General features: G+C 35.0%; 1 protein-coding gene across 8 annotated transcripts in view; it reads left to right on the forward strand.

Annotated features, from left to right (window-relative positions):
- The window catches only part of LOC100643994 (potassium voltage-gated channel subfamily H member 5), a 206,341-nt gene that overhangs the window by 148,046 nt on the left and 45,568 nt on the right, over positions 1–12,727 (forward strand). For 7 of the 8 annotated variants that reach the window (XM_048406906.1, XM_048406905.1, XM_048406907.1 and 4 more), the window contains 2 exons: positions 1,427–2,320; positions 7,649–7,729. In XM_048406906.1, coding sequence (XP_048262863.1) covers positions 1,427–2,320; positions 7,649–7,729 — 975 coding nt within the window. The remainder of the gene's footprint in view (positions 1–1,426; positions 2,321–7,648; positions 7,730–12,727) is intronic. The other variant, XM_048406908.1, reaches the window with a different exon arrangement.

A 12,727-nucleotide genomic window follows, 5' to 3' on the forward strand; every position in this document is an offset into this window, starting at 1 on the left:
GAAATCTGGATGATATTTCCGAGGAGAATTATCTTTCTATTAACGGCCAATATCAACAACAACAATCAATATTAATTATTAATTTTCGTGTCTTCGCTTTTAGCATGAACCTCCATCTCTTTACTTTTTCGATAATCTCAAACAATTTTTAAATATTCCATACTATATACTTATAGACTTTTTCCAACAAACTACTTCTTTTTAGCCAAAATTTACAACTTTTACAACTTTTCTAAAAACAAAATTTTCTTATTTTTCTGATATTCTGTTATATCCTCAATCCTCAAATATTGGGAACTATACGACGTTACTTATGATACTCTAATTTGGAAATGATACAAACTTGGAAAATTTGTAACGTCCCTGTTTCTATACGGGTCAGATTGTTCGAGCGTAACCGAAATTTATCACATTCAAGAAAGAAAATTCTTTCGTTGGAAACGTATTTAATGGTAACGCGAAAGATAAACAACTTAGTGACACCAGGATGCATTATTCTTTCAAGCGATTAAATTGGCAATTAATGGCGCCAGTCACGTAGCTAAATCGTAGTTAACCATTTTATTCCGTACGCGTTGAAATGTTCCGCTTTACAGAGACGAGTTTAATTGTTTCTGATGGGCCACGATATTTTACGTTAATACAAAGGATTTTACACATGAAATTCTCCTACGTTACTGATTATATTGTCTCGATGGTCGTATTGCATAAAAAGTATATAGTCGGTTGTAATCGCCTTGCGATAATAATAGAATCGCTTGAACAAAGAGGTTTTATCGAAAGTGAATAATGTTTAACGCATAGCCTGTATAACATTTTACCACAGTTTTCATTCACTAAGTAATTTAAACGTATAAATTCTCGAATATCGTATCTTGACCCATGCATTGTAATTATCCTTTTTGCAATTGACTTTTATCAAATAATATCATTTCCTGCCATGATATATGTGTATATATCTAGCGATACCTTACTTAAAACATATCTATTTTAGTACTTTATTTACGAGTTATAGAATATTTCTTATTTCCGCTTTCAACACATACGAAGAAATTATTCATGACTATATAAATAGCTTCTAATTATACAGATGCTGATAACACGTCAATAAGTGTTAAAGGTAAGAACACGAAATATTTGCCGATTTACAGGCCAAGCACTGAAAGAAATTTATCCAAAATCCCTTCGTGAAACCTCTTAATTTCTTCCTAGAAAAAGACAAAATCATACTCTACGTCAAAAAGTTCCAAGCTCCTCGATAAATATCGAACGGCGTCTCTAGGTAAGCACAGAACTTCTAATCTCTGCGATCTCCCATTTGAAACCGTAGCTTCGACCCGATTCTCTGCGATCTGGGTCATCAGCCTGAACCTCGTAGCTCCCGTTTCGTCCCTCACTGGCGATCTATTCTTCTGTCTGTTCGCAGAACAAAGAGCAACCAACGGTGGATGAAGCTGCGGACCACGGTGCAGCTCTCGTCAGCCATCTCGACGATCCAGAAGAAGCCACCGTTGAAACGCGAGGATTCGTTTCTCAAGCGATTCTCCACCAGACAGATCCCGGAAAGTCAAGAGACGTTGGACACAGGAGAGGGAGAGGGCGACGCTGCCGACGACAAGGATTCGAGTGGACGTCGTCGACGACGGCCACGGAGACCTCAGAAACCACCGAGGACCGTGGTCAATCCGGACGAGAACTTTTATTATTACTGGCTGATGCTACTATCCGGCTGTGTTCTTTACAATCTGTGGACATTGATTGTGAGACAAAGTCTACCGGAACTACAGGCTGTGTCGCCAGTCATGTGGCTCGCATGCGATGGTTTCACGGATCTTGTGTTCTTTTTGGATGTGGCTGTGCAGTTTCGTACTGGTTACCTCGAGCAAGGATTAATGGTGTACAACAGCAAGAAACTGGCCGGTCATTATCTCAAGTCCAAGTCGTTCATTTTGGACTTGCTAGCGTTGGTGCCGCTCGATCTACTTCAGGTGAACCTGGGTAGTAATCCGATGCTCAGGTTTCCGAGGTTCCTCAAGATCTACCGTGTGTACAATTATTACTATATGGTCGAGTCGCGGACAGTTTATCCGAATTTGTGGCGTGTGCTGAATCTCATACATATATTGCTGATACTGGCGCACTGGTTCGGCTGCTTTTACTACTTGCTCAGCGAAGCGGAAGGATTCCAAGGTGACTGGGTGTACCCGTACAGGCCAGGGGAGTATGCGACCCTGACCAGAAAATATCTTGGCTCGCTGTACTGGTCCACACTCACCCTCACCACGATCGGCGACCTACCCACACCGGAAACCAACGCCGAGTGAGTGATATGTCTCTACGACTACACGCTCTTCCTTTACTTTTCATTTTCTTAGATTTTTCCGTTTTTCTTTTTTCTTCCTTTTCGTCTATTCTATTTTTATTCTTGGTTCTTTTGGCTCTTTTTCTGTAATTTGTCGTTGTCCGTTTGCTCGCCGGTTAGATGGTAACTCGTCGAGTGTTCGCCACACAGGGCGCGGCCACCTCTAACTAGATTTCACCCATCGACGCTTGAGACTTGAGAGAGAATGGAATGTCGCCGCGTCGTTGATTTATATAGATTGCTGGTCTGATTTACTAGATTGGCCCTTTTTATATTTGGCGAAGAAAAAATATAGGTTTCGAAAGTGCGGAGGATAAAGAACTTTATTAAAGAAAAGCTGTATCAAAAAATACTTTAATATTAGGAAATAATAATTTTGGGTATAAATGAATTTTTGTCGATAGGCAACTTAAAAGCGGGAACTAACTCACGGAAAATTTGAATTGGGTCACATATGAATTAAATTGAATTTGTATATACCTAGTTGTAGAGTAACCTGGCGCACGATTGCTATAAGCATTCAGCTAAAAGTCATTCAAAATGAGAAGTAATCATGAAATAACCGTAGTAAGATATTACAGATTATTCACTAAGTATTGTAAATTGTAGGGCAGAATTTTTAGTCAATACTGATTGGAGTTATTAAGATAGTTATCACAACTGGTACATAAAGAAATTTTGGTTAATCAATTGAAGATAGATTTAGTCAAAAGCAGATGCTTCTGATTAAATCGGGGGCACTTAAGTAAAAAAATAGAAAAATATTCCTGTTTGCAAAATATAAAACAGTACTTTCTTTTCACTGATTCGTCAATAACTTTTCCATTACATCGTTGTTTCGTTGTGTGAATTACTATCGTTCAAATTATATCAGGTCGCATCATTAGAAATTCCAATTTTATAAACGACGCTAAACCAGTATATCCATTATTCAACAATTCCTATGTAAAACTATATTTTCAAATTAGCATATTTATAAAATAGAAAAACAACGACCGAGAGGCAAAAATTTTTTACTCCTATAAAGAAAATAACGATTCTTTAAAATTCATTTATTCCATATAGCAAACGTCCTATCCATTTAAAATTTCTCGTTTCTTCTTTTCTGTGATTAGGATTGTCGCCGTAAAAACAAACTCGATAATGCATGTCGCCTGAAGTAATTGAGCCGCTTATCTGTTAAATTGGTTAACATATTGACTGCCACGCGAACTTCATATATTTTGACATCATAGCATTTAAGTCTTTAAAAAATATTACATTTACGAACATTTTTCCGACAATGTTATACAAGTCATTCACATTCCTAAAAATTTATTAGTCTATGAAATTTATCTTATTTGGTATCGATTAATCATTCTAAAAAATTTAGTCATTTAGTCAGCCACCGTGTTATCCTCACAAAACAAAAAGTACAAGAAGTTAATGAAATCATAGAAGATAAGTATCGATCAAGTGCTAAAATTTAAAAGATTTTTTAATGTGGAGTTAATCGTTTTTGCCTGTGGCAGTTCAAATATTAAAAATTCCAACTGATAATCGACGATGGCAAATATTATTTGGGCAGAGACCTGATTTCAGCGGAATAATCAACGAAGTGGGCAGAAATCGAACGACACTTTTCGAAATACATTTGCTCGAGCTCGGTAGTAAGCTTCTTTGAAACCGTACACAGGCAAACAAGCTCGAATAAACTCGAATAATCAGGTAGAATTGATGAATATGGGAAAAGCAAATTTACCTACCGATTCCTACTTCTATTTTCTATTTTGTCTTTCTATTTTCCGCAACTGTTCGTTCGGCTCGATCGAAATTGCTTCGTCGATAAATCCGATAACGAAAAGGTAGTCTAATAACGTCACGTGTTCGAATTTTCCATTAATTGCCCTCAAACGTTTCGGTGTAAAGCGTAGTTAGCAGTGAGTGCAAAAAAAAAAAAAGGAAAAGAATGAAACAGGAAAATCGAATTACCTCGCGCGTATAAATTTGACCGAATAAAGGTGATAGCATCAAATGTCTAATTTGCATCCCGTCCAGGAATAACAGAATTCGAGAATTGCGATGTTGAAAAGAAGAAAAGTTGAATAAAAGGGATATCGTTACGCCGACAGAAGGCAAATTTATGCTTTGGATAATTGAACGCAAACAACACGAAATTCTGCTAGTTTGTTCTTATTTTATTTGCACTTCAATGAGATATTTCTGGAATATTTTACCATGCAATGACATTTTTCAACTCTGTACAATAATAATGTTTTATTGAACAAGATAATTATCACGATTACTATCATATAATATTTATTAATATCGATAACAAATGAAAATTGTAAACGAGGTAAGAATAATGTATAACCGCCACGATTATTTATGTTTTATTTGCAAATGCCGTAGGAATCAACTTGAGTTGTTTGAACAATCAACATTAATTTTCTATGCTTTTTTTTAATATACATGAGATGAAGACACATATTAAGTCAAATATAAACTATGAAAATATATGTAAATTGCAAAGATACAAAAATGTTTTGTCGTAATATAAATCTTAAAAATATCTGAAATCTCTCTAGCGATAATCGATACTCAAGCCATGTGAATATTCGAACACTTAACATCAGCTCAGTATGTTTAAATGATAATCAGCTGATAATAATCAGCTGAGTATGTTTAAATGTTAAATCAACACCTTCATTCTTTTTTCTTCTTTTTCCTAATATTTGAAAGTAACATGTATAGAAAAGAAGAAACAACAAAATTACATATCGCGAAAGTGCAAATTATAGATAATAGGTACAATATTACAGTAGCATAAATACTAAAAAAAGAAATTAACAATTTTCTGTAGTAACGATCGATACATAGATGATCGATACATAGCATCTCGATACGTGAGCGAACTTCATTTCATAAAGAAGGGATGAAGATCTAAAGTAGACCCAATTGACGTCACCGCCATGAGATGTTAAGACTACTACTACTTTGGGCACATGACATAATAGAGTTTCAACGAAGTTGCTGATAGCTGGATATTGCATACGCTCATGTGTCGTTTTCCGTCGCAGAGTGCACTATTTGCTCTCAAAATATTGTCAAGATTCCTCAGAATTTCTCTCGGGATCCATTACCGCGAAATCTCACGAGTAAAATTCGAACGTAGTAATAGCATTAACAAGAAATTCATGAATATGCGAACACTTATGATGCAAGCATCTCCTTGTACATTTCTAAGGCTTTCCTAAGTGTCAGCTCGTGATTAAGCGTGAGAAGTGGAATCTTTAAAAGTCGAGCAATGCATCAGAAACCGATTGTTCCAAACAATAAACTTCGTTATTCCATTTTTACGTATAATTAATGAATACGAATCAGTGAAAAATTTGTTGAAATGTTAAACAGCACTTTTACGGTGTAATAAGGTATCTGATAAATTTAAGATGTGAGAATAACACTGTACTTGACAACATGCACAAAACGTGAAAGGATTAATTTTGTAAATGTATTCTACTGAATTATATATATATATATAGGACAATGTATACAAATACTAATTGTCTAGCAAATGAATACATTTACTAATACTTTTGTTAAAATTTTATGCAAAACCGTACATTAACCGAACAGTGCATATATTTACTAGATTTTACACTGTGGCATATAGGTACACTTTGTTGACAAGACAAAATTGAAACCAGACTAGGTATTTCAAGCAGTATAAACAAATTTGATGCATCACTACTATCATGTGACACTGAACACGTTCTATGTCAGATTATTCCATTATTTAGAGTCACCACTTAATTATAACATAATTAATCTTCGCAGTTGTCACATTCTAAACTACTAGCGATCATCCTTCAATCTTTAACTCCGTATTCAACATGAATCCTATTTAAGTACACGTCTTAACACGTCTTACAAATCAATTATCATACAGACAGTTTAGTAGACATGGAATTGAATTAGAAGCAAGATGCTTGCGTCGAACAAATCCGGTTAGAGTAATCCAATAAGATATTCGAACATCTTTTTCTACGATTTAACTTCGCCTTGCCATCCTTTCCTTGATCCTTCCAATTTTTCTTTTGTTTTTTTTTTAGATATTACGCACTAGGTACTCTTTTTTGAATATTTGTTTTTAAAACAATACGTAATAGTTAGGTTAGAACCAAAGACATACTTTGGGAAAAGAAAAATATTCTCTGATTCATTATTTAAATGAATTTGAAATTTTGTTGCATGTATGACTAAAGTAAAGTGACAAGAGTTTAGATTTATTCCTGTTTTTCTATAATTACATATTTTACATTATTTTTGTTTAACTGCTGGGATATGTTAATAAATTTTACTTCTTTTCTTTTTATTTTGGTAGAGAAAGATTTAGAAAATTGAATGAGATTTCTAGAAATAATAAATAGAAATAAATTCTAGCCATGTTATTGCAGGTGAAGTTGCAGATCATCAAATTGATAGATGAAAGACAATAAGATTTGAGTAGAAGTCATCAAATATTTATTCTTTCGTTTCTAGCCTCTCATATTATTTAACACCTTGAATAACGAGCAGGAAACTTATGGATCATTAATTAACATAAAATTGTTTAATATAATTATTATTCACACATCATCAACTGTATACTATAATATTATAAATTAGAGTACGCCAGAAGTTTCCCAACTTTTCTTAATATATCATCTACCCCCTACCATTGTTTTCTATCCTAAAATATCTTCCGCCATACGTCAGGACACCGAAAGCTAAAAAAAATCGGACCAACGTCTGAATTTTTCGAACAAACTGCGAGAAGCCAGTTTAAGCTAACAAACTCCTATTATTTACTTTCATTTCCGTGTTCCTTCGTCATCGCATAATATTAATCCCTCGAGCCAAAGCTAATCCATTAATAAGAAACGCGAAAACACGAAAAACAAGGGTTGGGGGACGATTTACTAAAGAAGGCAAAAAAGGGAAACCAGAAAAAAGGGGGAAAGGGATCACAAGGAGCTAAGGAAACGAAGTGCGAGAAAAGACTCCGGCAAAAAATTCTAGATTTCCTGAAAGATGTTGTTTCATATTACTTGCGATAAATACGTTCTGTCCCGCTGAGAATTCTTGCTGTGGTCACTAATAACCTTAGAAGGTGCACGAGACCTTAAACACAGTAAAAAAAAAGTAAAAAAAAAAAAACAACGTGCGTACAAAATTCCATTTTCTCTTAAGTCAAGTCTCTAGCGAACCAGATAGATGCCTAGAAATTAGACTCGTGAAGCGGCCTTGTTGTTATTGTGTTGGCAGAGTCGTATCGGGCGGCAATCCCCGGAGCCTCGCTCGTCGTGGCCGACTGTCCCGGCTTCTGCAGTTCAAGCATAACGGAGGGTATCAGTATCGTTTCCAGAATTCAAATAACGAGAGCAATACGATATCGTGCAAAAAGAAACAAAAACGAATTAAACCAAAAAAAAATCATTAATAATAAAAAAAAGAGTTAGAGCAAGAGAAGAATGTCGACCGAAAGATCAGAGATTCGAAAGAAGGGGCAGGGGTAAAGATAAAGGGGATAAAACCGGAAGAACGATTAAAACGCCCGGACAGCGAGTGAGAGAGGAAATGATCGCGAAAATGACGATAGACTTACGATACAGATTGAGATTGAATGTTGAAACGGGCGAACGTCATGAACGAGTAAGAGAGAGAGAGAGAGAGAGAGAGAGGGAGAGTGGTGCAGTGGGGAATGAAAGTGACATGATGTGAGAACGATTGGTGAACGTGAGAAGAAAGGTTGATACGATAGAAATAGTAGAATGCGTGCTGTGGATTGAAAAGAATCATTGAAATGCGAAATAGAGAGGTGGATGCTAAAAGACGGAAGAAGAAAGTAATTGGTCGCGTACAGCCAGGCAGGTTACGAATTTCTCGCGCGAAACGCGACACAGTGACGTAGTGAAAAAGTATTCGTTCGATGATCGTTTAGAGACGGTACTGTTGTTGAAACCTATTATGAAATAAAATCCGCATCCATGCATTGTGTCATGGTATCGTGAAATGCGATTGGAGAAATAGAACAACAACGGTGTTTCTGCATGGGTATAAGTAGAATATATGTATTTCATTTGCAACGCTAATATTTCGACGGAAACTCCAATCTGTCTTGCTGGATGGAGAATGACTTGCCAAAGCTTAGCTGAGTGTACTTTTTAGGTGAGGATTTATGACATCAAGTGAACTGGGTAAAGATTGAGAAAAATGGTTCTTGCGAATCAACCTTAGCATTAGATCACTTTTTTACGAGACAATATTGCTTATACGAAGAATAATTATATTATATTATGTTATACATATATATGATGTAATATGTATAATATATATATATATATATAGACTTTGATTAAGTAAGCAGAGGATATTGAAGTAGGTGAAAACATTATTTTCATTTTAGCTATACAAACTACTCTGCACATTCTTATAATTTTGTGTGCTTACTAAAGAAGTAACAGTTCGTCGTTTTCTGCAATTACTAAATTGCGTAAGTTCCTCTGATTATACACGAGTGGAAAATTTTATTATTGTTACCTTAAAACTTTCTTAAAATTTCCACATAATATATGATTAAAAAATACACGCAAATTTAATATCTGTAATTTTAAAAGTATTACGTAAAATTTCCTTCTCTACCTTTGAGTAGGTATATCTCATCCAAATGCTATATCTATTTAATTCTAATCGCACAATCTAATCGTACAATGCATTGAACGAGTGCACATAATTGCACTGAAAAGAACGAATATCCTGATGTCAAAGGAAAATAAAAAATTTCCATATAGAACGTAAAATCTGCAAAACGATGTTATCTGATACCATGTGATCCTCGATTGAGTACAAAAATCTCTATCTGGTCATTCTTCAAAATTGTCGCCCCTCGGAACATTCAACCACTCGATTACTCATCTGTAGTCGACAATGTTAAAAAAAAATGGAATAGAGAAAAAAGGAGAGGAAAAAAACGCCAGGACCGGGCTAGTCTCTATTCCACTTTCCACCGGCGCGACGCGGTGTTATAACCGAAACTCGCGTTATTCACACGTCAGAAAATTTATGCGTGGCACATGTGTGCGGTCGTACAGGAGGCTTTCACGCACGCAAATCAGAATATTCACGGGTCGTGGCTGGCGGCAGCCTTTGACGACAGGACAAGAGGCTGCAAAGCCAGCAATTACTCTTTGTCGAGGAAGGTATCGGTAAATAGATGTCGACGGTGCAGCGACACGCGCAGAAACGCCTTCCTATCTCGCGTATCAGTGATCGATGTACGTTTCCACCCGTCATACTCGCGGATCGATCGTAAAAAAACAAAAGAAAACGCCATTCGATCACCCTCGATAGCTCGACGAAGAAAAAAGAAAATTACGCACGGTCGAAGACGGTTTCTACTGGATAAACAAGGCTAACGTAACATCTGCGTTGGACAGAACTGAAAGATAAGCACACGGACGGTCACCAACTTAAGACCAGTTTCACACAGAGATATCGCGATACGCGTATGATAGATATTAATTAAATACTAATGGACATGTGTACCAATGACGCAGTATCGCGATGCTCATTTGATGTATCTTGGCGAGAATATTTGTCGTATGAAGCCGACGAACGAAACGTTAAAACAAATTATGACATTCATACGGTACGCAGCCCGCGATACATCTATCACGACACACGTACACCGTGTGCAACCGATTTAACCTTTCTAAACCGATGACTGACGACGAAGATCGGATACTTGAAAACGATAATGCTTGCATTTAAACTGTAAATGTTTATGCGAATCCATCATTTTGTGAAAACAACGAAAGAAATCGGACGCTGCTCGAAAATTTGTTTCGCCCTTTAACCCTCGCTCGATGAGCACTTAAAATCATTACATGTGGTTGCAACTTTCCAGAATTTTAAAAGAAGTCGATATTCTTTTGGAAAGTATTTGCCCTGATTGAAATTTTATTAAACATATTGACATTTTACGTTATGGAATTAATACAGGATCTTTGATTATCTCAGAAACTTTATTTTCAAGACTAGTTTCAATTGCATCTCTCATGCAAGCTTTTTGGCAAATTTATAACTTCTATATTCCTTTAATTTTCACATCAATCGTAAAGTTGTGGAAAGAAATGTTAAGAGGCGCTATTCCTTATAATTCAATTAGTTTTCTATCATTATCATTCTTTCTCCCTACGATGTTACGAGAATCAATTTCTTATCGCCATATTCCGTTTTATCCCATTGCATGGTTTTTAGGTTCATATTTGTCGTATTTGTTAGAAACATCGAACGCATAAAATGGAGTGCCGAGCGATCTTTTACTATGTGATAATAAAATTCACGGAAAATATAAAAATACATATAGAATATAGTAAAAAAGTTTTACTTACATTATAAGATTTTGCTTTAACTGTGTCATTTCATTTGCATGTATTTCATTTACATTTTATGTAATTGAGAAAATTACATACGAAATTAAATGAAGTAAATTTCGTTTCTCATATATAAAAATCGGTGAATAAAGTCGGTGACTGAACACTTGCATAATTACATAGAAAAAGAAAGATATACATTTATGATACATTAGTTTTAAATTACTTAGGATTTATCGAAGATTAATTTTATTTGGTATAATTTACTATTACTTGTTATAAAGCCAATTGATTATCTACTTCACAATTATTGTTCGTCTGTTCGCAAGAACTGAATCGAAATTTCATTAAATTGATAAATCTAAGCGAATATTATCATAGGAAGATCCATTATCTGACTGTTGTTATTTGTACACTATGAGAGAGGAAAGATTTTACCTGTATTATTATTATTCTACATCTGATGTACGAATCAATTAGAAGACATTATTTGCCTGTACATAAAAGCCCTGATTAGTGAAAGCAACCGTAAACCGATTTAGATCTCATTTTGTCGTCCCTGTCTAATCTTTAGCGTGGCGCGATCGTGGCATGCGAAATCGGATTGCAAATAATACGCGCACGGAAACTCTTGGTTTATATGGCTCGTGGCAGAATTCAAGTCACATTCCGTACCCCGCTATCGAGCGGTACGAACCGTTTATTGCCGATCCTGGTGCTTCCGATATTGCCAGAGTTGATATATATTTATCATATCGTTTAAATAAAACTGAATTCGCTAGATTTTCTAGAACCGCATTCTTACGACTTACGTCGCGTTCGCGTATATCTACGTCGACAGATTCTTCGAACGAGGCTAAACTATTATACTTTTAAATTTAACGCTTGAATAAAATATAATTTAATAGCATGCATTTAGAATGCATGCTATTAAAGTTTTCAGGCAGCTTCGGAATTATATTAATTTGAAATTTTCTAGATTTTAGAGAGAATAGATTATGTTATAAGAAATAACTTGTCTATCTTAGAATATTATTAAATCTCAACTGATACGGTCCGAATCAGATGGCTGATAAATGAGCAGTAAAAAATTTAATTATTAAAGGATATTACTTAAGGATAGATTCTTTTACATCCTTTCTATGTTTAATTTCAATGATAATAATCGGACAATTTTAGACTTATTACAAGTCGCAGTTTCACTTTGAACGGATGACAAATCAATAGAGCATTATTCATAAAGGTGACGCGTGAATAGCTCGATAACTTGGAAATCAACGAGGAACACCGATGTAGTTAATTACTGCTTGTCCTGTGATTCTCAGCAGAGATACGTGACATCTTGACGCCTTAGTAACCGTGCTTTCAATATTGCTGCCAGTCGAAACGTATTGTGCGATGCTCTAGGGTCTTAAATAATGTAGATGTTCCCAATTTGTCGTTCAGTAGAACAAGCTAAAGTTTAAAGACTACAAAAATTTTATTTTTTACGTCAAATGTCTAGTGATATGGTGTTTATACTTAAAATAAGACTGAAGATAATTTAACGAAACAATTTAATGGAATTATGGTCTCTGAAAAATAGATTTCTGTTAGGGAATATATTATTTCATTATTATTACATGAGTATATAAAGATATTATATTACTATTATTATGTTATTACATTAGTTATTACATTTAATATACGATATATGTTAGTCTTCTCGCATTTGGTTGTGTGTATAGCGAATCTGAAAATATTGCACCATATTGCATCAGTAACTTTATGGAAAAACGCGAATGTCTCATTTAAACTTTCACTTCTGAAATTTTAGTTTCATTTTTAAACGAAATTTCTACACATGTTTAATGCAGAAAAAAATATAACATAATTATACTTAACTTCCTGTTTCACGCCACCATTCGAATAAAAATGGAAAATATTAATGGAAAGAAAGATGCGTTTTGATTAAAAAATTGTTGGTAAA

This window comes from Bombus terrestris, chromosome 6, assembly GCF_910591885.1.
Source record: "Bombus terrestris chromosome 6, iyBomTerr1.2, whole genome shotgun sequence".
NCBI classification, from domain to species: domain Eukaryota; kingdom Metazoa; phylum Arthropoda; class Insecta; order Hymenoptera; family Apidae; genus Bombus; species Bombus terrestris.